The 27,126-nt window shown below is 33.6% G+C and overlaps 3 protein-coding genes across 5 annotated transcripts; 1 reads left to right on the top strand and 2 right to left on the bottom strand.

Annotated features, from left to right (window-relative positions):
- The first annotated feature begins 11,941 nt into the window (after positions 1-11,941).
- Positions 11,942-14,695, top strand: LOC120076788 (co-chaperone protein p23-1-like). The gene is made up of 6 exons (XM_039030704.1): positions 11,942-12,097; positions 13,000-13,186; positions 13,283-13,445; positions 14,045-14,082; positions 14,160-14,217; positions 14,290-14,695. Exons 1-6 carry the CDS (start codon positions 12,093-12,095, stop codon positions 14,409-14,411), a joined length of 573 nt encoding a protein of 190 aa, XP_038886632.1. The 5' UTR covers positions 11,942-12,092; the 3' UTR covers positions 14,412-14,695.
- A 676-nt stretch (positions 14,696-15,371) lies between these two features.
- LOC120076787 (probable F-actin-capping protein subunit beta) lies at positions 15,372-21,314 on the bottom strand. 3 transcript variants are annotated; one of them, XM_039030701.1, is made up of 8 exons: positions 20,979-21,314; positions 20,318-20,427; positions 19,583-19,696; positions 19,244-19,326; positions 19,091-19,164; positions 18,880-18,999; positions 15,876-15,971; positions 15,372-15,754 (listed from the first exon to the last, which is right to left on the bottom strand). In XM_039030701.1, exons 1-8 carry the CDS (start codon positions 21,105-21,107, stop codon positions 15,671-15,673), a joined length of 810 nt encoding a protein of 269 aa, XP_038886629.1. In that variant the 5' UTR covers positions 21,108-21,314; the 3' UTR covers positions 15,372-15,670. The 3 variants fall into 3 exon arrangements, with proteins under 3 accessions (XP_038886629.1, XP_038886630.1, XP_038886631.1); XM_039030702.1 differs by having other exon boundaries at positions 20,318-20,409; XM_039030703.1 differs by having other exon boundaries at positions 15,412-15,754; positions 20,318-20,388; positions 20,979-21,313.
- Positions 21,315-26,076: 4,762 nt separating this feature from the next.
- On the bottom strand, positions 26,077-26,643 carry LOC120076200. Its single transcript, XM_039029965.1, has one exon. The coding sequence runs from the start codon at positions 26,641-26,643 to the stop codon at positions 26,077-26,079; it is 567 nt and encodes a 188-aa protein (XP_038885893.1).
- Positions 26,644-27,126: the final 483 nt, after the last annotated feature.

Raw genomic sequence — 27,126 nt, 5'->3', positions numbered from 1 at the left:
CTTAAATACCCCCAGCCTTAGATAGGATTATAAACTGATTGAGTTTGTAACCAAATTTTATAAGATAACGATCTATTTTAACTATTAAAACAAGTTGTTAACCTAAGTAAGCATGCTTTTATCTTTGTTATGGATTTTAATGTCTAATTCAATTTTATAAATACTTATAAAAATAGACATGCTAAACATCTATAACATACATCAAAAGCATTCAATTTTTAACATAACCTTTATATTAAAACAAATTGAAACCCTATACATGTATACTATATATTATAATAATTTTATAACATACTTTAATGCATGTAACATGCTTCCTATGGTGGGATTTCTAATTCTACATGACATACTTTATGCATATACAAAATTTATTTAATGTAACATACATCAAATGCATAATTAATTAAACACAAAACTGATATAGTTTTTGGTTTTGGCATTTCCAAGCAAACAAATGCCTAGCTATTACAAACAAAAAAAAAAAAAAAAAAAAAAAGCAAAACCGGCTTCAAATAGCTTCTGGACCGCTCGGACCACGTTGAACCGAGAAAAACCCATCGAGTATCAGCAAGCAACCAGCATCAAGTATGCCAGTGTGCATCAAGTATGACAACCAACATCATCGAACATCAAATATTTCATAAAATACCATCGAGTAGATGCCATCGACCATCGAGTAAAGCATCATGCATCGAGCAACGAGTATTTCATGAAATATCATCGAGTAAACACATCAAATACCATCGAGTATGGCATCGTACATCGAGTATTTCATGAAATATCATCAAGTAAACACATCGAGTACCATCGAGTATGACATCATGCATCAAATATTTCATGAAATATCATCGAGTATTCCATCGAGCATCGAATATTTGGTAGAAATTTGAATTTTCAGTTCCTGCTGCTTCGACCTTCTTCACTTATTTATTCAATTATAACCTAATTCCAACGTTAATGACTCCAAACGAACTATAAACACTTAAACGCATATTAAGGCCCATTAAACAAGAACCAATTATAAGAGTTACAACATAACTGAAAAGATTCAAATGCCAAAACATTGGAAAACCATATCAGTTCATCATTTTCATAGAGTTTATAAAGAACACACACCAAACTCAAATTACCAACAATTGAGTACTTAAATCATGCTCTGATACCAATTATTAGAGTATACTAACATGTAGTAGAGAAAGTTGGAATCAATAAGCACTCTAATTATACTTAATTTGAGTTTAAAACATGCTTCAAAATAACTATTACAAAGAGGGTTTGTTGAACACAATACCTTTGATGAATCCTCTTCAATACCAACTGAGTTCCACATAAAAGTGATTCAATCTACAAGTAGACCACCACAAAAATCTTCTCTACTATTCTCTTGCAAGGATTGTATGGTGGAAACACTAAATTGAGCTGGATATAAAGAAGATATGAAGAGGGTTTTGGCAGAGTTCTTGAAGAAGTTTTTGAGAGCTTAATCCATTTATTCAACCCATCACTTTAATTTATAAAGCTTTCATCATGCAAATTCATAGCTTGCATGAAGTTCAGCTCCTACTTGGAGAAAATGGAATTTGATGAATAAGGTGTCTTGCATCATAGTGGAGATTTCCAACTTTTGAAAATTTCCATTTTGAGTTTTGTTTTCAAATTAGTTTTTGTTTAGTTTCAAATAATTTGTAAATTCCATATTGTCCCCAGTTATTTATCAAGTCTTATCCTAAAATGCCAATCAATAGTAATTTGAATTTTTTTTTGCAAAGGTATTGTAATTAAAGTGTGCGATAGGAGAATTGAATCTCAGACTTCGAGATTGATAATACAAGCAATATGCCAGTTGAGTTATGCTCTTATTGGCAACTTGTTGAATTTTATTCTTGTATTTTCAATACATATTAAATTATGAGACAAATATCAAAGAAACGTGTCTAAAAGACACTAAAAATAATTAATTACTAAAGCACCATTGATAATGATTTTACACTTAATTTTCTATTTTTAGATTCATGTTTGTTTAATCCTAAATCCTATACTATGATTTTCAAATTTTTTGAGAAAATATTAAATTTTTAATCAAATTTTTAAAAGAAAAAAATAAGTTTTTAGAACTAAATTTGGCTTGGTTTTTTTAAACATCAATAGAAAGTAGATAACAAAATAAAAAGATCTTATAGGTAAATTTAATTTTAAAAATAGAAAACAAAAAATTAAATTTCACATTTCGCATTTCATTTTTATTTGAAAATCTTTGTGAGGATTTATTTGTATTTTACATTTTAGTAAAAGTTTTGACATTGCATACTGGAGTCTATTATTGTTCCATCTTATCCTAGGTTCAGTAGGATAACTTAGAGTGGAGTGTGATAATTTGGTATCAGAGCATTATGAGTATTAAAATATGTTATCTTGTATGGTAAGTCATGCATTGCATCGTAGGTAAATGATATTTTCGGTTTCAGTTGGAGGACCCAGAAAGTGAGTGGGACAATATCAAAATTGTGGAAAGGCACACCTCACACCAAAGTCAATGCTTGTAGGGAACATAATTGAAGAGTGTCGGACCATATGAAGAGAGATTTCCCGTATTTGTTCTAAGAAATCAAGCAAGGATCATTTTCCCAAACAAGAACCACAAAATAGTCAATAAAGATATATATTGATCGAAAATTATAATGAAGGAAAAATTAGCATATCATAAATTTGACTGGTTCCCAAACAAAACAAGTTGAAAGACATGATACTCAAGTGAAAATGTTCTAACCCAACAGAAAAATCAAGGATCACCAAATGTTGAAGAAATTAATACAATTTTTATTTATTGCAAAATTAAAATTACATATGAGTCCTTATAAAATTCTTAGCTTGATTGAATGTTGAGGACGAAATTCTAAAAAAAGGGTGATAGTTTGTGTCGACACATTTGCAAGAAGGGGTCATAATTGGTGTGGACACATTTGTCCTTTCACATTGTAAGGACAGTTTTGACAGTAAATTTCATTACACAACTTAGAGTCTATTATCGTCATCCTAGATTCACTAGGATAATTTGGGGCGAGGTGTAACAGTCTTCTTAATTTTGTGATAGTGGGGGCATAGATTTCCATTATTCTTTCATTTATTTTGGTACGTAGAGAAAAAAAAATTAAAAAATTATAATTAACATGTAAAATAGATTTCTACATTTTAAGAACCAATGATTTAAAAGGATAAATGCAGACTTGAGACTTTTCATTTTGAAGAGACGAGGTGGTATGATGCGCAAATCTGAAATAATGAATTAAAAACCTTTTACGAAACATAAATTGGTACTAAACATTATAGTTATATAAAAGTATGAATATAAAAATCCACCCCCATAATTTTCACTTAATCAAATTTTCTAAAAGCCTCTATGAATTTTCAAAAAGACATAAGTTAGAGAATTGCCTCGGGACAAGCCTCAAGATGTAAGCCTTAATAGCTTTTTAAAACAAATGGTAAGGACAAGTGAATTGAAGACTCAACATGTCAACGTCACATGTGAGACCAAGAGGGAGAAATAGACATAGATTTCCTATTTATCTCTCATGTTGTATCTTAGACTCTCAACCAGAAGTTCCATATGCAATATAGTGATGATACATTTCTTTTTGTAAAAAGGGGCTAAAAAGCAAAATGTTGGTGAAAGGGTAAATTATATGACAATTTTGATTGACAAATTTGGTAGTAGTGGGAGGTTTTTTCCAACAACTTGTTGATTGATAAATTTGGTATAATAAATGGTGTGTTGAGATTTATGCCATAAATTTCGTGGTTTTTAATGTATGAACAAATTATTTATTTAGTAAAATAAAGAGTTAATTTATTTGACATTTAAACTTGCATAACTCAATCGAATAAACTAAGATCCAAGATTATTTTTCATGTAACTTGAACAATATGTGGATGACATACAGGTGGATCATGTTCAAATGATAATCTAAATGGTCTATAGTATATGGATAAGGTTGGGTATCTTATCCTGGTAACACTATAGATATGGCCCACTTTGTAATCTTTATAATGTTAGGAATGTCCTAGAACTCGCAGTTCATGTTAAACATTCTATTTATCAATAAAATATTATTGAGTAATTAATTCAATAAAGTTGTTTTGCATTCTATTATGAAAATCCAATAAACATATTCATGGCTATAGTGTGAATACTTTAACTTTATGTGGTGACATAAACAGGATCAAGTTAATAGTATATAGCCTAAATGGTCTAATAAGTATATGGATGAAATTGGGTATCTCATCCCGATAACACTATTGGATGCGACTCATTTTGTAGGTAGTACAAATGATGTGATCCACAGATCATTCATGAAGAGACATGTGAGTGGGGACATCCTATGCAATGAGTTTGCATATAGACTGGACCACAAAAATAATCACTTTTCTTTATAACGACTGTTTACTTTGACTATTTTATTATTTAGTAATCTAGGTTAACTCAATCTTAATCCTGAGCTAGCTATGAACTCCTGTTTATTTAGGATTATCATTTGATCTGCATGGGTGAGAGTAGTCCAACAACACTGCTTAATAAGCTTTCCATTTTGGGATAAGACTGGATGAATAGTTGGGGACATAGCCCTGCAAGATGGAATTAACTCCTACCCGATTTAGGGTTGGCAGATAGGTTGTTCTCTTAAATATTGATTCTAGGTCTTGAACAATCGGGACCCCGCCTTCACATGATAGAGAAAGGACTTGAAGCATGATAAATTAATTTGAAACGTTCAAATTAGAATTAAATGGAATAGGAGAATTTATATTTAAATATGATTTAAATATATGAAAGTGAATTGTGTAAAATTAATTTAATGTTTGATATTAAATTAATTAGAATTAATTGAATTATTTAAATCATTATTTATTAATTTTATTATGAAATTAATTTATAAAATTAATAATATTTTCAATTTTAAAATCTAATTGATTTTTGAATCATTTGGTTTTTGAAAAATTGAAAAATTTGGAAAATCTAACACAAAATGTAAAAATTTGTTTTTCCGTTATCATCTTCAACTAGCTCACACAAAACTCATTTTACCTTTGCTTCATTAACTTCAAGCATGATCTGCATCTCATGCAGCCATCTTCTTTGGATGAGAGAGTTCCAATAAATAAAGAAGATTGAAGTGGAATTGTAGCATGCATTGAAAGTGTTTTTTCAGAAAAAATCGAGCTGAAGAATTGTTCTTCAAAGTTGGTTATAGCAGTGAGCTACTCTCCTAATTTCCTTTCGTTCAAGTTGTTCTTGAGTCCCACAACTCATTCTAAAGCTCCAAGAGTATAATGGGGAAGATCTTGAGGTGGTTCACAGTAAATTTTGGAGAAGATAACAACTGAGAATCAAGATCTTGAAGAGATTTACAAAGGTATGACTTCAAACCCTCTTATGCTAGATGAGCATGCTTTAGTTTCTGCCAAAATTAATGAATTAAAATACTTATTGATCCTTGTTAATTCCGTTGCATGCTAATTTACTCTTACATACAAATGATTTGATCTAAATCGTTCATGTAAAGACATGTGAGTGGAGGCATCTTATATAAAGAGTTTGTATAAGATCAGATCGAGAAATAGTTAATCTCTCGTTGTAATACCGTTGACTAAAAAGATTAACATTTCAAATGATGACCATATATAACTTGATCTCAATCAGTTACGAACTCTTGCTCATGAGGGATACTCCTTTTATTTGTATGGGTAAGAATGGTCTGGGTCGCCAATTTAATATGCCTACCATTTTGGAGACGAGATCGAGTGGGGAGCTGGAAATATAGCTACACAAGATGGAAACGCTCTTCTTCCTACCTTTAGGTAATTAAGTAGATAAGTTGTTCTCTTAAGTGCTGACTCTAGGATTTGAACAATGAAGCATATCCTCTCATTGGCTCGAGAGGACTTTATTTATGGTTGGACCATAAACAGATTATTCATAAAGAATCAGTAGTAGTTAAGGAGCAAGAGGTATTTACAAGGGTAAAACAGTATTTTGATCCAACTGTAATTACGAAAAACTTGTGAATGATTGAATCATGTATAATGTTTAAATCAATGGACATAGAAATATTATGAAGTTCATAAGCATGTAGTTATGGGTCTTTAGTGGAGTGCCCCTTTAGTCAATGAATGTTTGTTTAATTTAATTAAAGAGTTTAATTAATTAATCTAGGATCATTGGAGCTTATGGCTATAGGTCCATTAGGTCCCTTGCTAGCTCACAATGAGGTAAAACAAGGATAATTAGTTTTGAAAGAATATGAACTATTCAAATTAATTAAGGAAATTTATGCAATTAATGTAATGTATATAGATACATTATAATATAAAACTGATTTTGAATAAGTTCAAATTTAAACTATATAATATGAGAATATTAATATTAAATTAAATATAAATTAGATTTATATTAAAAATATAGATCATAAGAGAGAAATATATTTAAATATGATTCTATATATATAAAGATTTAATTGATTTGACTAAACAAATATTTGATTTGACTAAACAAATATTTGATTTGATTTAATTTTAAATCAAATTAAATAAAAAAAAATAACTCCCCAGGGATAGTGAGTGGGTGAGGGGAGCTATAACTCCCCTCCCGTATTTAATTTGCAAAAGGATCTACAATAAAGCTCCCTATTTGATTTTTACGGAAAAAAAAAAAACCACAGAAAATAAATTTCACTCTCTCCCTAAAAAGCTCTCCCTAAATTTACAAGAGAAGAGTTTTCTACAAAAATTGTTCTCTTTTCCTGATCTTTTTTTCAAAAAGGAGGATCCAACAATTCAATCCAATCCTTTTCCGGAGAATAAAGATGTCCATGAGGCGAGGCGGGGTCGGAGATGTCATTGATTCTCTGCAAGGAATTCACGGGGATCAAGTTCCCGGGGAATTTTTTCCCATAATTTTTTTTTTTGGTAAAAAACCAATTAATTTAAAGTGAATAAATTTTAATTAAATAATTAACTTTATCACTAAATTTTTTATTATGTTTGTTTTAACAATTTGAATTTAAAGATAAATTACTCAAATTTTGACCTAAAAAAGCTAATTGAATTCTTTTAGTAAAAAGAAATAAATATAAATCAAATTATTCACATATATAATCTAAATTTAAATATTCAATTTAAACATATTCATTATCTTTCCCAATAAAAAATCAAATTTGAAATTTAAATGTAATATTTATATAATAATAATAATAACATAACATTAGATAACTATAATAAATAAATATGTAGAAACTAATCGGGGCGAGGACGAAGAATGCATTCCCCGTCCCCGTCCCCGTTTAGCTCACGAGGAATCCCCCCCTCGTTTCCATAGGAAAATTGGACATGATTCATATTGGTGGTATTCTGTTCATGATTCAGAGAAGAATTTGTGTTGTTTTCTCAAGACATGGAGAAGAGTTGAAGAATAGTTCTTCAAATGTAAAATTCCTGTTATAATTCTGTGTTTTAATTCTTGAACCTAATTGAAGCAAAGTGATCACTTGCTTCTGCACTAGATTCGATCCCTTCAATTGGTATCAGAGACCAATTTTTTTTTTCAATTTCATTGTAGAATTTACACCGAAAAGTTTGATGGGTGCATTTTGTATATATGATGTATGAAGTATGAGGTCTTGCATAATAGATGTTTATGGATTTTGGCATTAGATTTACAGTATTTTACTTTGATTTGATCAATGTAAGGGCCAATTATTTTGGACATTTATCTGTAAATCGAGTATGTAAATTTGTGTTGTTCGTGGCATTTTATTGCTGTCAAAAATGCCAGAAACTAAAAAAAAATGGAATTCAGAGTGCTGACCTGAGAGGTTTCTGTGTAGGGTACTACCGTCCATATTGTTTCTATATCTTTAAAATCTTATTGTTTCACTGTCATTGTTTGTATGTCATAGATTTCCATAGACAGAGCAATTTTTTTTGAGCGTGAATGATGTGAAAGTTAGCCAATTTGGAAACCCTAATTTGATAAGAAGGCAAAATATTTACCATGAAGATAAAAAAATTTAAAATTATTGTAATTTTATTTTATTTTATTTTTATTCTAGGAATGCCAAAATCCAATCTATTATTGCTTTTTAATTTAATGCATTGGTTGTATGTATTGAACTGTTTTAATTTATATGTTGCATAAAATATGTCATATAGATTAAAATCTCACCATAAGCTAAGTATGTCATATATCATATTTAAATATAATTTTTATATTTAATGTTTAGGATTTCCTAAAATATAGGAATGCATGAAAATTAATAGTATAGTTTTCATTATTTATAATATAAGAGTTATATTTAATGAAAATTATATGCGTGATAATTACTATATAGTTTACACGTTTATAATATGAAAGTAATATTATATGATTTAATATATGACTAAAAGCGTGCTTATTATATAATTTTTCATTAACTTTAATATAAGAATTATATTATGTATGCTAATGAAAATAGATATGCATTAAATATGTTATTTATTAATTAGAATATAAAAGTTATACTTAATTAATAATTTTATCAAGAAATGCATATAATAAGTTTTGATTTAGGGAAATTCTTATAAATAGAAAAATTCTAAAAATATTTACACTTTATAACAAAGTTCTAAAAGTATTTGTGCTTTTTTAACTTTTTGCTATAAAGTGTAAATATTTTTAAATATTTTTTTTATATTTAAAAAGACCCCTTTAATTTATACAAAAGTCATATTGTATGTTTAATAAATGGAAAAACTTAAAATTGCATGTGAGCCTAATGAGATTAAAATAAGATTAATTAATTTGTTTAAAATTATTTAAAATTGTTTAAAATTTGATTCAATTAATCTTTAATTTTATTTTTAATGAAATTAGAATTAAAATGAGAAAATAAAATATTAACAATAAAATAGTGCCCATAAGAAACCCTGACTAGAAAGGTTCTGTCTATGATTAGGGTATTTACGCTGAGCGTAAGGGAGTATCCCTACCTGGGAACCGTCCTAGGGGTTGAATTAGTTAATATTTTATTAAACATGCAATAATGTATGAATTTGTTAAAGTATTTAATGAATTAAAATATTATATTAAACTATTCAATATGAGTGTTATATTGGGAAAATTAACAAGACTTAGATAATTTAATTAGCCAAATTTACCTAAGTAATAAACTTTATGTTCTAAAATACTTAATGGGAGAAAAATATGTATATGATATGTTGTTCTTCTCTCATGTTCTCTGGTTAAGTTCACGTCGTGAGACTCATGCTCGACCTCATGGTGTCCTGGGAACGACCTCCCTTAGGAAGGTGTTTGCATGGGTCACTATCAAGATTAATGGATAAAATATTCATAGTAAGTGGGAGAAGGATATGTGTCAATACATCCTATGATCTCCTTCATTAGTTTGCAACGTGAGATTTCATGCTCTTCCTTTAGCACCTAGGAGCGTCCCCCTTAGGAGGGTATTTGCATGGAATCAACATCAAGGCGAACTCCAGAAATGGATAGAGTCGCTATAGTTTTTGCACTAATATTATTCTTCCCTGAGGCAGGTTTGTTGGATAGGGACTATAAAGTCTAAAATGAAGGGTTACATCTACAAGAAAATATTAAGCGAGTTAATGGTTTCTTGACCAAATGAATGGTAACTAATTGTTATAGGAATAAGAGTTATTCTTGTGTAGTAATTAGTCAAGAATGAAGCACAGACACGGATAAGACTACACGATACGATACGGCGATTCGTCAACTTCTAAAAAACTAAGATAAGGATACGTCTAAGGATGCGTCATTTTTATATATATTTTTAATATATATATTTCTAAAAAAAGAGGATAATGATATGTTGAAGATACATTTTCTTTTTCTTTAAAAAAAATCTAGGATATAGATAACTTTAGCATAGAAGTTAATAACAATGACACAAAATAGAATACAAACACTGAAATACAATACAAAAAAAGCAACATCTAAAATGTTGAAGTACAATAGTTAATAAAATGCAATAGAAAAGTGACTCATATTGCAAAGAAGAAGAGAAGAAGATTAGAGGGAGAAGTATGAAGATAAACGAAGAACTTCTTCGTTAAATTGTTGAAGATATCCAAATGGTTTATATTTTGGTGGACTTTGTGGGGACTCAAATGTGAAGATGGAGATTAAATGATTCTAGTCTAGGGTTTGGTCCATTATTTTTTTTTCCTTTTGGTTTTGGACTCGAGTAGTGAGCTTTTTAAATAAGGTTGCCTAGTTTTATATTAGAAAATATTAGATGAGTTGCTTGTCTTTTTTCTTTAAAAAAAAATACGCGTAAAAATAGATACATCAAATCGCGTGTCAGATACGTATCTGGAAAGTATCAGGAAGTATCGGTATCCGATATGTATCTGATACGGATTCCTTGCCTCTCATGAAGTATTTATGCTTCATAGTCGAGATCATCTCAATTCAGTGAAGGAATAAATGTTCACCTTGATGTGGCTATTGTTCTAAATCACCAAAGTATCATTGCAAATTAAATGAAATTAGGGTTCATTATTTTTGCTAAAAACTTGATTGGTTTTTAAAAGTTATGTAAGATTTCTATAATTTTGTTTGGTTTCAGAAATTTGTTGAAAATGAGTGGCATTGTTATTATCCTGCTTGGTGCCGACAAATTAACGGGTGAAAACTATACACTTGAAAAAATACCATCAACACTGTTTTGGTAATAGATGATGTTAAGTTTGTCGTGATTGAGGAATGTCCTCGAATCCCTGGACCAAATGCAACACGAAATATTCGTGATGCACATGATAGGTGGACAAGGGCCAATGACAAGGCCCGAGGATATAGAGGCTAGCTTATTTGAAGTTTTAGCTAAGAAACATGAGAACATGATCACTGTACAAGAGATCATGGAATCATTATGTGAAATGTTTTTTTACGACTGTCCACTCAAATCAAGTATGATACTTTCAAATTCATCTTCAATGCACGGATGAATGAGGAGACCCCTATAAGGGAACATGTTCTCAATATGATGGTCCATTTCAAGGTGGTTGAGATGAATGCCCTTGTCATTAACGAACTCCGAAGAGTTTTCTTTAACTTCAAAATAATGTTGTTATGAACAAAATTGAATATAACATTACCACTCTCCTGAACAAATTCCAAATCTGTGAGTCCTCAATGAAAGTCAAAGGACAACAAAGAGAGGCAAATGTTACCACATTCCATAGGAATTTCCACATAGGCAAAAGCTACTTTTTGCTTTCAATTTACGCAAAAAGCTAAATCTAAGGCCTCGTTATTGCATTTGTAATTGTAAAAAGTGTTTATGGTAAAATCTTAATTACCTATCTTGTTTAATAAAATGAATTATTTTTTAATCTATTAGAATCACCTTTTAATTTTAACTAATGTCACACTAACTTTTATATTTAGTTTTCTTAAAAATTTACCTTCCTAATCATTTAAATAAATATATTATAATAATATACCTCCATATTAATATATTTTGTCACATCTATTCATCTATTTCAAATTTAATTGACTCGCATTTTTATAATAATTATTTTTCTTGAAATCTGATCGAATAATTTAGATTAAACAAACTTAGTTGAAATTCGAATCATTAAAATTTTAAATAAATATATTATAATTAATAAATTAATTATCAATATAAAAATAATTGAAATAATATACCTATTTTTCATATAACTAAATTATACCAATTTAATATTAATTTACCAAATATGTTAACCAATTTTTTATAATTTGAAATTCATCGAACATTATTTTTTTTTCCGTAATTGACAGTAAGATACAACAATCCCAAACAAAGCCTATAACTTAAGTGATAAGAAAAAACATCAAAATTTACTATAAATCCATGGATATTAGAAAAATAAAATTGAATATTAAACTCATCAATTATCCTTTACTTCAGCGAACCGCCATTTCATTGTTTTTATCCCATCGCCATGGCGTTCTCTTCGTTTCTTATTTCTTCATCTGAAACGATTCGATTAGCACTCAAATACAATTCGATTTTGAATCCGTTCATCGAGTCCCAAAAATGAGGTATCTCTCTCGCTTCTTAATTCTTTTTATTGCTTGAATATACAAAAATGATGAGGAATCGGTGGTGTTTGTAAGTTAAAGTGAGGCGGTGAGTTTCTCTGTCGGTTTGGTTGATTGAAAATTTGATTGAAACTAAGAAGAATTTTGAAAGTGGAGTTCGATTGTTGGAGTTCTGCGTTATTGTGATTGTTTGATGCATTTTAATAGGCGATTGTAGTTGGAAATTGAGTCTTTACTTATTTTTGCGACGTAGAAGTTACTATAAAACTTGGATGATCGGCTTGAATAATATTTCACTTTCTTTTGCTAAACTTATACTCGAGGTTTAAGAAATTCTGATCATTAGTTAAATGTGAAAATGACGGCTGATCTTTCTCCTTTTGCAAATTTCAATGGTGTTCTTGTTCTATTCAAATCAGATTCTTGTACTTGGTGGAGTATCATTTTACCCTATGGATCTGTTATTGGTTCCTTTACTTGGAAATGTTGTTAGTAATTGTTGATTCTCTTATTCTATTCAAGTTTAAACTTGTAGCTTATCTGAATTTCAGAGGTTGTATTGATTTTGATGATGGTTATCCGTAGCTATTCGATCTTAAGGGATGAACAAATCTTCTTTTGTCTTTGAAAATGATGGCCTTTGTAGGTTAAATTGCAAATTTGATCCCAATGATTGAAAGAAAATTAGAATTTAATTCCTATAATTTGATAATACGTTCATAAACAGTCACTATGGTAAGGACTATTTGTGAGTATTTTATCATTATAAGGACTATTTATGAGATTCTATCGCACCATAGAGACTAAAATTTTCCAAACTATAGGGCCAAATTAATTATAGGTTTAGATGTCATGTAAAGTTCCATTTTATCTGACTTTTTTTGTTTGTTTATTAACTACAGCCGACACCCTACTTTAAGATGGGCACAGACATCAGAAAGGCTATTCATAACAATTGACTTGCCTGATGCTCAGGATGTGAAGCTTAAGTTGGAGCCTCAAGGGAAATTTTCCTTTTCTGCAGTTAGTGGAGCAGAGAAGATCCCATATGAAGTTGACATTGATCTTTATGATAAAGTTGACATAAATGTATAATGAACTTCATTATAATTTGGCTTCGTACCCTTCATTCTTGTTGTTCTGTTAAATATTAAGGCACTAATTGTTGAAACACAATGATGGCAGGAGAGCAAGGCTAGTGTTGGCATGAGAAACATCCGGTATTTGATAGAAAAGGCTGAAAAGAAATGGTGGAGCAGATTGTTGAAGCAAGAAGGGAAACCTCCTGTGTTTGTGAAAATTGATTGGGACAAATGGATCGATGAAGATGAGGAAAAAGGAAATAACTGTGAGTTTGTTTCTTTAGATGAATTTATTTAGGCCTTCTTTGATGACTATTTGGTTTTGGCTTTTGGCTTTTGGGTTTTTTAAAATTAAGCTTATTCTCTCTTAATTTCTTACCGGTTTTACATCTTTATAAAGCAAAAGAGTTGAATTCTTATCCAAATTCAAAAAACAGAAACAAGTTTTTTTTTTTCTTTTTTTCGAAAAAAACCCGTTTGACTCTGCAACATTTGAATGTCAAGAAACTCGTAAGATATTAAATTCTAGGTGGGTGGCCTCATGGATTGAACCATGGTCTCTTAGCCTTTTATCAAGCGGATATTCCCTTATTTACCACTAGGCCAACAAGTTTTGTTTTAGTTATCAAAATTTGGATTGTTTTGTAAAATATTGATAAAAAGTAAATAACAGAGCAAAAGAAATCAGAGATGGAAATGGTATTTATAGTCTTAATTTTCAAATACTAAAAATAAAAAACCAAATGATTATCAAACCAAACCATTTTCTATTGTATACCTAAGTTTTTGTTTTAGTTCATTTCTCCATTTTCTGTTGTAAGTTTTTGTTGAAGAGGCTTTCTTACCCTGTCATTAAAATGTGCAGCTGCAAATGAGATGGACTTCAGCAACTTGGACTTTTCGGTAAGTTCAATTATTATTCATGTTATATAAGAGTCGAACACTATACGAACAATTTTCTAATCAAGTTTGATCTCCAGAAACTCGGTATTGATGCTGGTGAAGGCTTGGGTGCTGATGGATTTGGAGAGGGTGATGGTTAGTTTGGCGGAGTTTAAAAATATTTATTATGTATTCATGTGTACATTAAAACCATTTGTGTCTATGCAGAAGATAACAACGTTGACGTCGAGGGTGACAATAAAGAAGGGGGAAAAGTCGATCGCACACCTCTTGCAGAGGCTATTAATGAGCCTGGTTCTACAAGCAGCAAACCTGATGCTAAAGCTTAAGCTCATAACAACGTAGTTTAAGGTAAATGCTGCCCACATCCTGGTATAATGGGGATTGGATATGACACAACACCGTTGGGACTTGGTTTAAAGAATATTTTCTTTTGGAAGAGTTTGTCTTCTCTCTGCGTTTAGTGTTAGGATGGTTGTCTTTGTTTCGTAGCAATACATTGTGGTTTCTTACTTGATGTTGGGATGTTGATACTGCCTTTACGAATTGTATCGTTTTTACTTTTGTTACTTAAACAAAAGTGAATAACTAGTAAAAAGTTCTTTCTATTTTAGTTTTGAAAACATTGGATAATGCAACATAGAAATCTAGGAATAAGATAATGTTAAGTATACAGATCAACATATATAAGGTTAATTAAAAATTAATATTTATTTTTTTATTATTAAAAAAAAAAAAAAAAAAAAAAAAAAAAAAAGACAACGATGCAATGGTTTCTGTATCCTCATTTTTGTTCCATGTAAATGTCACATCTAAGTCTCAAAGTTTTGTAAGGATTTCTATTGCAAAAAGTTGAAACTTGTACATTAAATAGAGATATTTTTTTAACAAAGGGCAATGTAAATTTAGCCTATACATGAGTCATAATGAAGATTTTTCTACCCAAGTAATTGTCTTTTACCATTGATTTCATAATTTTTAGTTTTTCTTCTTTTTGTATGAATAAAAATGTTTGGTTAAAAGTTACAAGTTCGGGTTTTAAACTTTCAAAGTCAATAGGGATCCAATTGAGAGTTAAGATTTTCTTTCTAGATGGACTTGGCATTTATTTTTCTTTTTTTCCAACTCGAATAAAAGCGCACACGAAAAAGGAAGTAAACAGAGTCTTAAAGTTGGGACTGATCAATTAAATATGCATCACTTTACCTACCATGCATATTTATGTGATAGTATATCGTTTACCATTGAGATAGTGCCGTAAAAATATGGAGGAATCAAGGCTTGAAATATGTAAAACAATTTTGCAAAATAATTTTACCATTCAGTTTGTTGTACTTGAAGGCAACCAAGGAAAACATAGAAGAATCAAATGCAATTTTCAATTCAGAAATCCAACTCACATTTGCAACATGACAAACTACTAAACCGTGAAGCCCTAAAATCAATACACTCACTAAACAGCTTTTTCTTCTTTCAACATAAATAGAGATTGGAAAAGACAATCACAAATCACACAGTTACAGAAGTAGAAAAATGACTTACAACTATCGATCCGCTGTGCCAATTTAGCTCTGTATAAGCAGAGTGGTCATTTGTCGGGTAATTTCATATGCACCACTTCTGAGGGTGGCCGCAAGGTGCAAACCATCTCTTTTGTTTTCCCAAAATAGACCTGTTATGGATGTCACATTGAATAATTTCATTCCTATGGTTAAACCCTGTTCCTTGAAAAGGGATTAGGGATCCAGAGTTGACAAAACTGAGAGAGGCAAAGTGTCGGGAGACAAAATTACCTGATCGAGTGAATTCCTCAGCTTACTTTCCATTTCTTCGATCATTCGACCCATGTTACAAAGATGGCCTTCTGCAACTGAGAGCTTCATCTTCATCTACAATGGCAGTGGAAGTGTGGAACCAGAATGATTATTTTTTATTTTTCTGATAAGAAAGCATGCTTTCATTGGGATAGATGAAAGGGCATACATAATTAAGTAATAAAAAAATATATATATAAACTAAAAATAAAATAGACCTACACTCAGTTACAGAAAGCGGGTCCAATCCAAAAAAAAAAAAAAAAAAAAAAAAAAAAGCTGGTAATTATAAAAACCCAAATAAACATCCACGACAAGTAAGACCAAAAGTAAGCTGATTAGGATTTTTTGGATAGGGCGATGATGAAAGAAAGGTTTTGGGTATAAATGGAGGATGTGGATGTGGGGTTGCATTAGGAATGTGAAGTACTCAATTTTCTTCAATGGAAACCCCCCAAAGGGGTCGATTCGGGAAATAGGGAGATCCTCTGTCTCCCTTCTTGTTCTTACTTGTCATGGATGTCTTAAGTCGGCTTATTCTAAAAGGGGTAAAAGGAAACATTATTGAGCCTTTTAGGGTGGGTTCGAACAAGGTGACCTTGTCACATCTCCAATTAGCGGATGATACGATGTTGTTCTGCTCAGACAATGAGGACTCCTTGATCCTTAATCATATGGTGGGGTTCTTGAAGCCATGGTCTTAGAATTAATAGGAGTAAGTGCCAAATTTTGGGAATTGACAGGGATCAAGATAAACTTAGGAGATGGGCGGGGTGCGTTCAGTTGTGAGGTTGGTTCTCTTCCTTCCTCCTAGGCTCCCGCTGAGAGGTAATTCGAGAGACATCTTTTTGGGACCCTATTTCTGAGATGATCCGGAAGAAGTTAGCTTTGTGGAAGAAAGGTTTTTTCTCTAAAGCTGGTAGGTTAACTCTAATCAGATCGATGCTTAGTGGCATTCTTGTATATTATTTCTCTCCTTTTTGGGCTCCTAGCTTGGTCTGTAAGAGTCTGGAGAAGTTTATGTGAGATTTTCTTTGGGAAGAGGTGAATGATGGAAAGGGCTCTCATCTGGTTAGTTGGGAGGTTGTTGGGGCCCCTGTTAATCGGGGGGTTGGAGATTGGCAATTTAAGGATTCAAAACAAAGCTTTGTTGGCTAGAAGGCTTTAGCATTTTGCGCCTAAATCTTTGTGGCATCGAATCATAGCGAGTAAGCATGGCAACCACCCTTATGATTGGGTAGCTAAAGGGGTTAAAGGCACACACCAAAACCCAAGGAAAGGCATTTCGTTTGAGCTTCCCACTTTTTCTCATCTAGTCTGTTGTATTGTGAGAGGCGATAAGGATACATATTTCTGGGAAGATCAATGGGTGGGGAATAGTCCTCTCTCCTTTTTTCCGCATCTCTATCATTTGTCATCCTTCAAAAACCGTCCAGTCTCAGATTTCTTAGTTTGATCCAATAACTATGTATCTTTTTCTTTCAGGTTCCGTCGTCATTTGCCTCTCTTCTTTCTTTATTGGAGTGCAATTTTAGGGCTGGGAGGAGGGAGTTCGTGTTTGGAGTCCAAATCCTAGTGAAGGATTTTCTTGTAAATCCATTTTCAAATTGTTGTTGGATCCCTCCCCCGTTATGGAGTCTGTTTTTTATGTGGTTTGGAGGATTAAGATCCCTAAGAAAATCAGGTTCTTTACTTAACAAGTTTTGCTTGGTTCGGCGAACACTTTAGATAAGCTAGCTAGGAAGAAGACCTCACTAATGGAGCCTTTCTACTATATTCTTTGTCAAAAGGCGGAGGAAGGTCTGGATCATATCCTTTGGGATTGTCAGTATGTACGATCTATGTGGAGTTGCTTCTGCAAGAGTTTGATGTTTGGATCGGAAGCCAAAGGGACGTTCGTGCGATCCCTCTTTCAGAGAGAAAGACTGTTTTTTGTGGTTTGTTGAGTTGACTATAGTGTTATGGGATATTTGGGGGGAGAGGAACAATAGTCTATTCAAAGGTAGAGATAGGGACCCTTGTGAGGTTTCATGTGTGTCTTTAGGCTTCAATTTCAAAGCTTTTTTGTAATTGTTCTCTTGGTAACATTTTACTTAGCTGGAACCCCTCCTGTTACTAGGAGTGTTTTGGTGGGCTTGTTTTTTGTATGCTTTTGTATTCTTTCACTTTTTCACAATGAAAGCGGTTAATTTTATCCCAAAAAGACCAAAAAAAACCCAAAAACAACAAAAAAAAAAAAAACAAAAACCCAAATTAACAAACACCCACATGGAAGAAATCCCTCCCTTTGTCACGAAAAGGAGGGTTTAATTTAAGAGAACCTTCTTGAACATTGAACAACCCTCTATTATTACTAGTATTAGGGGTGCAACGTACAATAAAAAAAGAACACATAGGCACAGATGAAATTATAACCCTCAAACTTAATTCACAAGCACATTTGTTGTCGACTCATTATGGAGCCAAGAAAACTCGTAAGATACTAAATCCTAGGTAGGTGATTACCATGGATGAACCCATTCCCTCTGTACTTGTGACTATTTTTATTTTTTTTTTTAATAAAAAGAACAACTATCATTGAAGAAAAATAAAGAATACATGGGCATACAAAAGAAACAAGCCCACAAAAAGGGGAGAACTCCCTTTACAAGAAGGGACCCCAACTATGCAAAATCATGCCTGAAGGATAATTACAAAAAAACTTTGATATAGAAACCCACAAAGAGATGTAAAACGAACGAGGGACCAAACATCCGAAGGATCCTCATCTATACTCCTAAACACCCTATTGTTAAAATGCCCCCCAAAAGACATTTCTCCCAAAAAGGCGGATTGAGGAACTCCTCGATCATATCACTAACATCTTTGTGACGAGCAAACTTCATCCTAAACGTCTACTCACAACTCTTATTGACCATTAGTCAACTCAGGATGGTTACTATTTGAATCTAAAGGGTCAAATACAAAATTCATTCTGAAGTACCTGTCTTCTAATTGAACCGGACAAACTGAAAGTCCCTGCTGCATTGTTATCTGTTGTCAAGGACAGCATGACTGTACTTGTTAGACAATAGCTGGCTGTACCTTCATCTTCTAGCCTCACCTGAATTTGGTAAAGAGATGGGCAGAGTATATGAACAATCCAAAATGGCAAAATCTAGTAGATCATCTTTTATCAATGGAAACAAAGATACCTCAATAACATGAATGGCATCCCATGCTCCCTCCTGTAGAAATCCCCTTCGACCATGACCAGTCTTTGAGCCATCTTTATCCTCAAAAAGCATCACATGAGCAATTCATGCACTTTTATTAATGCTCGCAATTCATGCATTGATTAGTCTTACCTTTCTTTATCAAAAAACAGCCGACAAAACTTTCCTCGTCATCTTCCCACATATACACAGATGAAATGCCACCTTCATAATACCTGACCAATCATTTGTTAAAGCAGCTGTCTTAAGAAATACTTAATCACACAAGGCAATTGAGTGTTAGATTCAATGGGGTAGGTTTTATTTTTTGGTTTGGGCTGGGTAGGTTCTATATTTGTCTTAAAAATAAATAATCGCACAGAAAATGCCTCTTGAATCTAGAAGTATACACTGGGTGCAGATAGTATCTAAAATGTATGAAGAGTATTCTATTGCACAAAGGTCAAAAAGGAAGCAAGCAAAGGACCTCACTGGTCACGATAGATTGTGAATACTTCATTTGCTTCAATCTCAAGTTTCCTCAATTCTGTGGATGGCATAGCTCCATCTTCCAATGGTGGATGGTATTTGTTTGACCACGGTGATCTATATGACAAGAAAATAATATAGCATCATGTAGTGCTTATGAATAAAACATTGAAAAAAGATACTATAAGAAAGCAAAAATATATTGGTCATTGACCTACCTTTTAATCAATCCAACCATAAATCATGCAGTCATATCCCTACTTAGTATTCTTATATTTGTCAAACAGAGTCTATGTTTTTCTTTCCCAATACTGATATGCTGTTATATTTGTTAGCTTATATAACCGGTGGTACAAGGAAAAACAGTGGTCGCAAGCTCAAAGATTTTTTTTTACACTGAAAGCCCTTTATCAATCATGTACTAAATGCTTGCTTACAAACTGACTCATATTTTGAAGAAAAAAAAATTGGATGTACATAATGCATACCCACTGGCTTTACCTACCTAGTAGACAAGTACAAACACACATGGAATTCTGAAACATGCAAAGAACTTGTTTTGAGCAAGGCATATATTTCAAAGTGCTACTCATAACTGGAACAGTTAGCATCAAAGCCTCAAACATTAAGGTAGATATCAAAATATCTATTAACTAAGGTAACATTGCTAAAACCATTGCGATGTATATTACTAGCTTAAGGTGCACAAATCCTGAAAAAATGGATCCGAGTACTTACCTATATGAATCTGCATCTCTGTTGTATTCACACAAAATGAATTCCTTCCCATTGTCCACATCACATAGAACCTGTAGATGTTGTGATTTCTCCTTCAGAAAACTTGAGAACTTGAGTTTATTTTAACAAGTTGAAGCACTGTCAGTTGAAATGAAGGGGAGGGAGTTGAAGAAATGCACTTTATCATAGAAAATTGAGCACCAAAGGCGACTAGGACAGAAGTTCATCAGCACGGTAGCAATAAAACAATCCAAGAGAGAGCCAAGAGTAACAAGAAGCGGTGGAAAAGGGGAAAATAAAATAACACCAAAACCTCCTTATTTAAATAAACAACACCTTGTATCTGAAGTCAGAAGCACTCTTAATTATTCAACCCTGCCACCGCAAAATATTCATCCTTGAACCCGAAGCTAATTAGAACGAGCACCCAGGATTACAGCTATAGTTAGGGAAATTGGGTTGAATCCGAACACGATGAAGCCGATAAAAAAAAACAATGGAGAGGAATAAAAATCAAATTAAAACCCTAAAAACCGGATAAATGGCTAAAAGGGAAAACAACCGCAGATATTATACAGAAAATCAACAAAATCTCAAAGAAATTTCATAAAAACAGTAGACGAACAATGGGGTAAAGAGTAAAAACAGAAGAAACAATCACCTGAAGAGGCTGGTCAACCTGGGAAAGTAGATCGGAAGAATGGTGGGGTAAGAGAGTAAGGAGAGCCGAAAGAGCAGTTTCGGAGTGCTTTGGAGGCATTCTCCTCATCAATCCCATGGCCGCATCCATTTTTCACTCTGGGTTTTTCGTCGCAAAATCAACGCAACACCACAACGAAACACAATTATCCGAAAGTCAGATTCAAATGAGAATAGAAAACGAAGAGAGAAATGGAAGAAAATTCGAATTGAGAGCGAAAACGAAAAGTGGTTTTTGTTGGTTTTGAGGAGAGAAATGGGTCTTTTTTTGTGGGGATGGCCTTGGGAGGGTCAAATGAAAAACGGTGTTTACATATGATTTTATCGTTTCATCTATGAGATACGTCACACGTATATGTCAATACAAAATTACTCGATCCTCAATTACAAAGTTACTCGATTCTTAATGGCTCGTCAATTATTCCTCACACGGTCACTTAATACTCAGGTGCATGATTACTAGATACAGTTGTCATATTCATGTTATACTTGATACTCGATCTTCTTTAATTCTCTATGTCGTCGGAATCTGCTCTGTAGTTAATGCTCATGAACGAACATACACAAATTGAAAATTTTCTGACAATGTATACGATTCTTTCAAATCAATTTTTTGAAATGTGAAGTAATTTTTTTATTAACTAAGAACAAATAGAACTGAAACACAAAAGAGAAAATCGAGATCACTTTCCCATCAAAAAATCCACCTTACAAAACCTTTTTTTTTTTACGGAGATTAAGTTATAAAGACATTTAGATCATTTCACTATATTGTCTCACACCTCAAGCAAGTAAATGTGTTTTTTCTTACTCAGTTTTTTTACTTTTTCGATGATGTGCGAGACATACAAACGTAGCAAAGAGAACGACTGAGCATGAGTTCGTGAGTGTGCACTGATACATGCAAGTAGCTTCTAGTGGAGCGAGGATGAGGGGATAGAGTTATGAAACAATAAGCATCAAGTTGAGAATACTGAGTATCGAGTGATGGGCATCAAGTATCATGTAGCGAGTATAACGAGTATTTAACAGTTACCTATTTTCCTAACTGCTCACTTTCTGTATTGTTTTTCTTGAAGGATAGAGAAGTATATATTCTTACATTATGGTGGTACATGAGACAACACAGAATAACATTATACTGGAGGTCGTTTGAAGGGTTTGCTAGTTCTGAGTACGTTGATGTATAATGAGTTGGTAAATATAATATATGAGATCATGCAAGTTAGTTCGATAGAGTTCAAGATTATAATGAGGGTGACATATAAGATGGATATTGATTCTCCTACAGTATGCTTGATGGACGATGCTGATGTTAAATTTCTCCCCTCAGAGTACGACCGTATTAGACTGCAGGTATTTGTAATTCTTGAGGAAATCGAAGAAATTCATTGCGAGGCAACATTTTATTATCCAGAGAGATCAGACCAATCCATGTGTGGAGGTGACATCAATGAGCATGATGTTTATCCATCAGGTGTCTCACTGAAAAACAACAACATCGATGTTAATATAGCGAATGTATTGCATCTGAATGTGACAACAGAAGATTTTGGGACATGTGTAAATTAGAATGTGATGATAGAAGAGGAAGAGGTTAGGAATGAAGAACAAACAACTTTGGTTGTTTTAAGGAGTACTCCTTTTGTTGTGAATGAATAATAGCCAACCCAGTTTTTTTTTTTTAGGGTATGGCTCTTCTATTGTGAATGAAAAACTACCAACTCTGATTCTGTCAAATGATTTTGGCCATTTTGTTGGGAGCGTGTCTCGCCAAAATCCAAACAATGTACCATCTAGTAGTAACGCCAGAACGGGGGACCTGATCATGCAACCACAGTCGTCCATAAGGTTTGTGGATATAGTTGAAATAGGCCAAATTTTCTTCAGCAAGAATGATGTGAAGATGAGGTTAGCAATGTTAGCCATTAAGAACAACTTTGAGCTGCAGGTTAAAAAAACAAACAAAAAATTGTATAGATTTAGTGTTTACACCAGACTTGTAAGTGGGTCGTTCGAGCAATTAAAATGGACGGATGTGATATTTTCAAGATCACAAAATACACGTCCAATCACACATGCTCGATTGAAGTTTTGAATCATGACCACAGACAAGCCAGTGCATTCATTATTGGTCACTTAATCAAGGACAAGTTCCACGTTGGTCAGAGGGACAAACTGTACCATATTATTGAGGATATGCGGCATCAGTACAATGTCAATATTAGTTGTGACAAGGCATGGCGTGCGAAAGAAACTGCTTTTGCTCTTGCAAGGGGGACGCCAGAGGAATCATATGCCATCTTGAATGCATATGGTGAGGCTTTGAAGATAGAAAATCCTGGAACTGTATTTGAGATCGAGCTTAAAGAATCAAAATATTTCAAATATATGTTCACGACACTAGGTGCGAGTTTAAGAGGATTTAAGAGTTGTTGACCCATGATCATTGTAGATGACACTCATCTAAAGGGTAAGTATAATGGAACAATGATAGCTCTCCATACTCGACCCGATCACCAACTACTCAAAGTACTTGAGACAGAATATCCCACAGTCCAGTGTATTCCCCTGTAGGATGCCTGTATTGACACGACTCAACTTCTAAGGACTAGGTGCAAGGTTGAGCTTTGTATCATATATGCCGCAGAATTATGCCAATAAAGAGAGAGTGAAGCATGGGCGCAAGGAATGTTACTAGATCCCTTGATGTGATGTACCTAAGGAGTGAGTCATACAAAATGATGCGCCTAAGGTTCATGTCTACCATCAATATAATCCAATGTTGCTCGTAGTTGACTGGGCTATAGATGTAACCAATATCTGCCCATCCAGGCTGATGTTCAAGTACCAATCCGACATGTAATCAGCTTACATGTGCTCTTTCTCCCATACTTTAGCAACTTCTTCCCTCGTTTTCTCACATATGGCATGGAACAAACTATCTGGACCTTGGAGGTTCAAGTGACTCTGCAAAATAGATAACAATAGATTCAAGTGTATATTAATCATACAAAATTGTACATTAAAATTTAAAATAATCTATAATACATACCAATATGCCATACGGCAATGTTGTGAATCGATGAGCACATATCTCTAACCGGTTAATAAACTTCCATCAAAGAAACATGAATAAAGAATCGAGAACTTGTAATTTTCAAGTCCAATCAAACAATAGGAATAGTAAAAAACAAGCATACAAATGTAATAAGGGATGTTAATTTATGTCATTTTCAACCCAATTGCTATCACATGTTAGCTCCCGGAACAACTCTTTCATCATGCAATTCCTCCTGAAGAGGACTTCATTACATGGCCAGTAAGGACCCATATCTACGCTAGTCAACCAAAACATGAACTCATTCATCACATCCTCTAGAATAGCATGTGATAGGTCATAGGGGACAATGTCAATTGGATGTTGACCGAGCTTAATGTATTTATGCTTTTTTTCTTCACCTTTGTCGTGTCAACTGGAGGGGTGTACAATTGTGTCAGCTTCCTCTTTCTACTTGTTCGTCTCTGTTCTCCTTCACTATCCACAGGTTCGCCTTTCACCTCAGGGTCTGGATCGCCCATAGGTTCATCCTTCACCTTGGGCTCATCCTTTACATTAGGCTCGCCCTTAATCTTGAATTTCTTCAACGGTTGTGGTGGAAGTAATTCAGGATGTGGTAGGGTCAATGGGGGAAAGACTGGTACATCGGGAAACAACATAGCAAGAAGAGTGGTAGATAATTGGGGATGGGGGAGAATGGTAGATACTGTAACGGTGGGGAGGATGAGCTTGGTGGAGGATGGAGAGATGGGGTCACTAGCCTCGGTGGAAGGTGGAGAAATGGGGTCCTAGAACCTCGATGGAAGGTGAAGGAATGGGTTCATGGGACTCAATTAACGGTGGATGAATTGGGTCTTGGAACTCGATGGAAGGTGGAGGAATGGGGTCATGGGACTCGGTGGAAGGTGGAGGAATGGAGTCACAGGACTCAATAGTAGGTGGAGGAATGGGATCACTAGTCTCGGTGGAAAATGGAGGAATTGGGTCACGAGACTCAGTGGCTGATGGAGGAGTGGGTTTAGAGGACTCGATGGAAAGTGGAGGAATAAGGTCAATAGTCTCAGTGGACTCCATGCCTAAACCCTATATCATTTACGAAGTACATTAAGTCAAACAAGCGTGATATAGATTTACATTAGAACAAGTTTAAGATGATATTACGTAACTGGCATAATAATTGCAGTGGGCTGGTGATTGTTTGTACGCAACCTAAAGGACACTCAAGTCAGACTTCACATCTTTCAAGTCTGATTATACGTCATCCAATTTATGCTCCATCATAGACACTCTATGGTCTATGTGTCTATGTCACGAATCGATGTGTGAATGCCCACATCCCTCATGGGCTTAGAATGGAATATATTTGGTCGAGGCGACACTCGCTCCTTAATTGGGGGCACATGCTCGTCAGTAGAGGCCTCGTGAGACTCGTTATGAGAAGGGTGAATCTCACGCTCGTCGATAGAGAGCTCGTAAGACTGATGCTCTTGGGGTTCTAGCTCATGAAATCGATGTTCGTGACTTGTATTCACTGGAGTTATTATGAGTATCCTCATCATGGTGTGATCTATATGTCTTTGAGGAGCTCGTATCGACATCAATGCGCTTGGATCGTTCATCGACCCTAGTGTCCTTGTACTGCCACTCCCTGATCAATGGTGTGGGTGTGATCCTTGTCGGTATAAAACGATGAACAATTTGTTAGTTATATGTGATATTCACTTTAAATCCAAGTAAATTATGATGTAATACACTAACCTCGACAGACTCAAACACGTCTTGTTGTATTGTTTTGGTTGGCAGTGAGTATGTACACTCCCACCTTAGGAATCAAGGTACGACATTTCCATTCAGTCGGGTTGCAACTTTTTTTACGATCGTTGAAATGATATTGTATGCCCACACCTACCATAATTCATAAATGATTATAAAACAAGAATAAGTAGTAAGTGACATTGACACTGCGATGAGTAGATCTTGTATGACCAGTTAATGGATATTACCTAAAATGCATGAAGAAACCCCAGTAAATTGTACTTGACAATGTATTTCTTATTGTACTTGGACCTTTTTTGTAGTTCTCTGCCTTATCACTCAATCCTCTTTGTAGTTCAAGTAACGTCCTATCCCATAACACGTTTCCTTGATTCCTGGAATTGAAGTAATCCAAATCCTCCACATCAATTAATAAGGTACTGTTAACATTGGTCCTTGTCTTCTCCCTTCCCATCATACCCAATTCAGTGTGATAGACCAATGTCATCTTCATAGCATCCATATCGTTCTCAAACTCCATCTCCTTGTACATTGTCTCTAAGGTAACAATGTGAATGTCCCTCACAAAATCATTTTTGAAATACCTACTACACAATGATCCAACTGCTTCACCCCTCCTTACAATTGTTGGATTAGGTGATTGCCACAATCCTATCACCAATAAAAAGTCTTTTTTGGTGAATGTTATAACCGTACCATTCAAATCGAATGTCATTACATTCTTCCTATCATCTTCAACCTCCTTCAATAGAATGTAATGGACCAATGAATTGTTGAAGATAATCTCCATGTCCTCGAATCGCCAAATATCATCTTCCTGAAGAGGGCACGCTGAGTGGGTGTAAGCTTCTCTTTCATTATCTTATTAGTCATCCCAATGTGAGAAAATAGGCTGGTCGTTTAGCTTGGGAAACGATCCTACGGAGAAATCTTGAATTGTCTAGGCATACTACACAAAATAACAAAAAAATAGGGGTAAGTAAGAATTATATTCAATACTCGATACATGATGCACAATACTCGATGCATGATACAAGATACTCGATGCTCGATTTCTCAATACCTGATACATGCTACATGGTGCCCCTTACTCGCTACATTACATGTGACTAGCTGGTCAATTATCGAGCATTCAATTTAATTTTCTACCTGGATGCATTATCCTAGTCAAATCCTAAACTTTATACAGTCCGAAATAACAAAAATATGAAAACCAAAGCAAAACAAACTCGAGGTCCAACCAAACATGCAAGATATGACAACAAAAATGAAA

The sequence above is a fragment of the Benincasa hispida genome, chromosome 4 (genome assembly GCF_009727055.1).
Source record: "Benincasa hispida cultivar B227 chromosome 4, ASM972705v1, whole genome shotgun sequence".
In the NCBI taxonomy this organism is placed as follows: Eukaryota; Viridiplantae; Streptophyta; class Magnoliopsida; order Cucurbitales; family Cucurbitaceae; genus Benincasa; species Benincasa hispida.
Note: the sequence above shows the minus strand (reverse complement) of the source record. Positions and strands in the feature narration are given on the sequence as shown.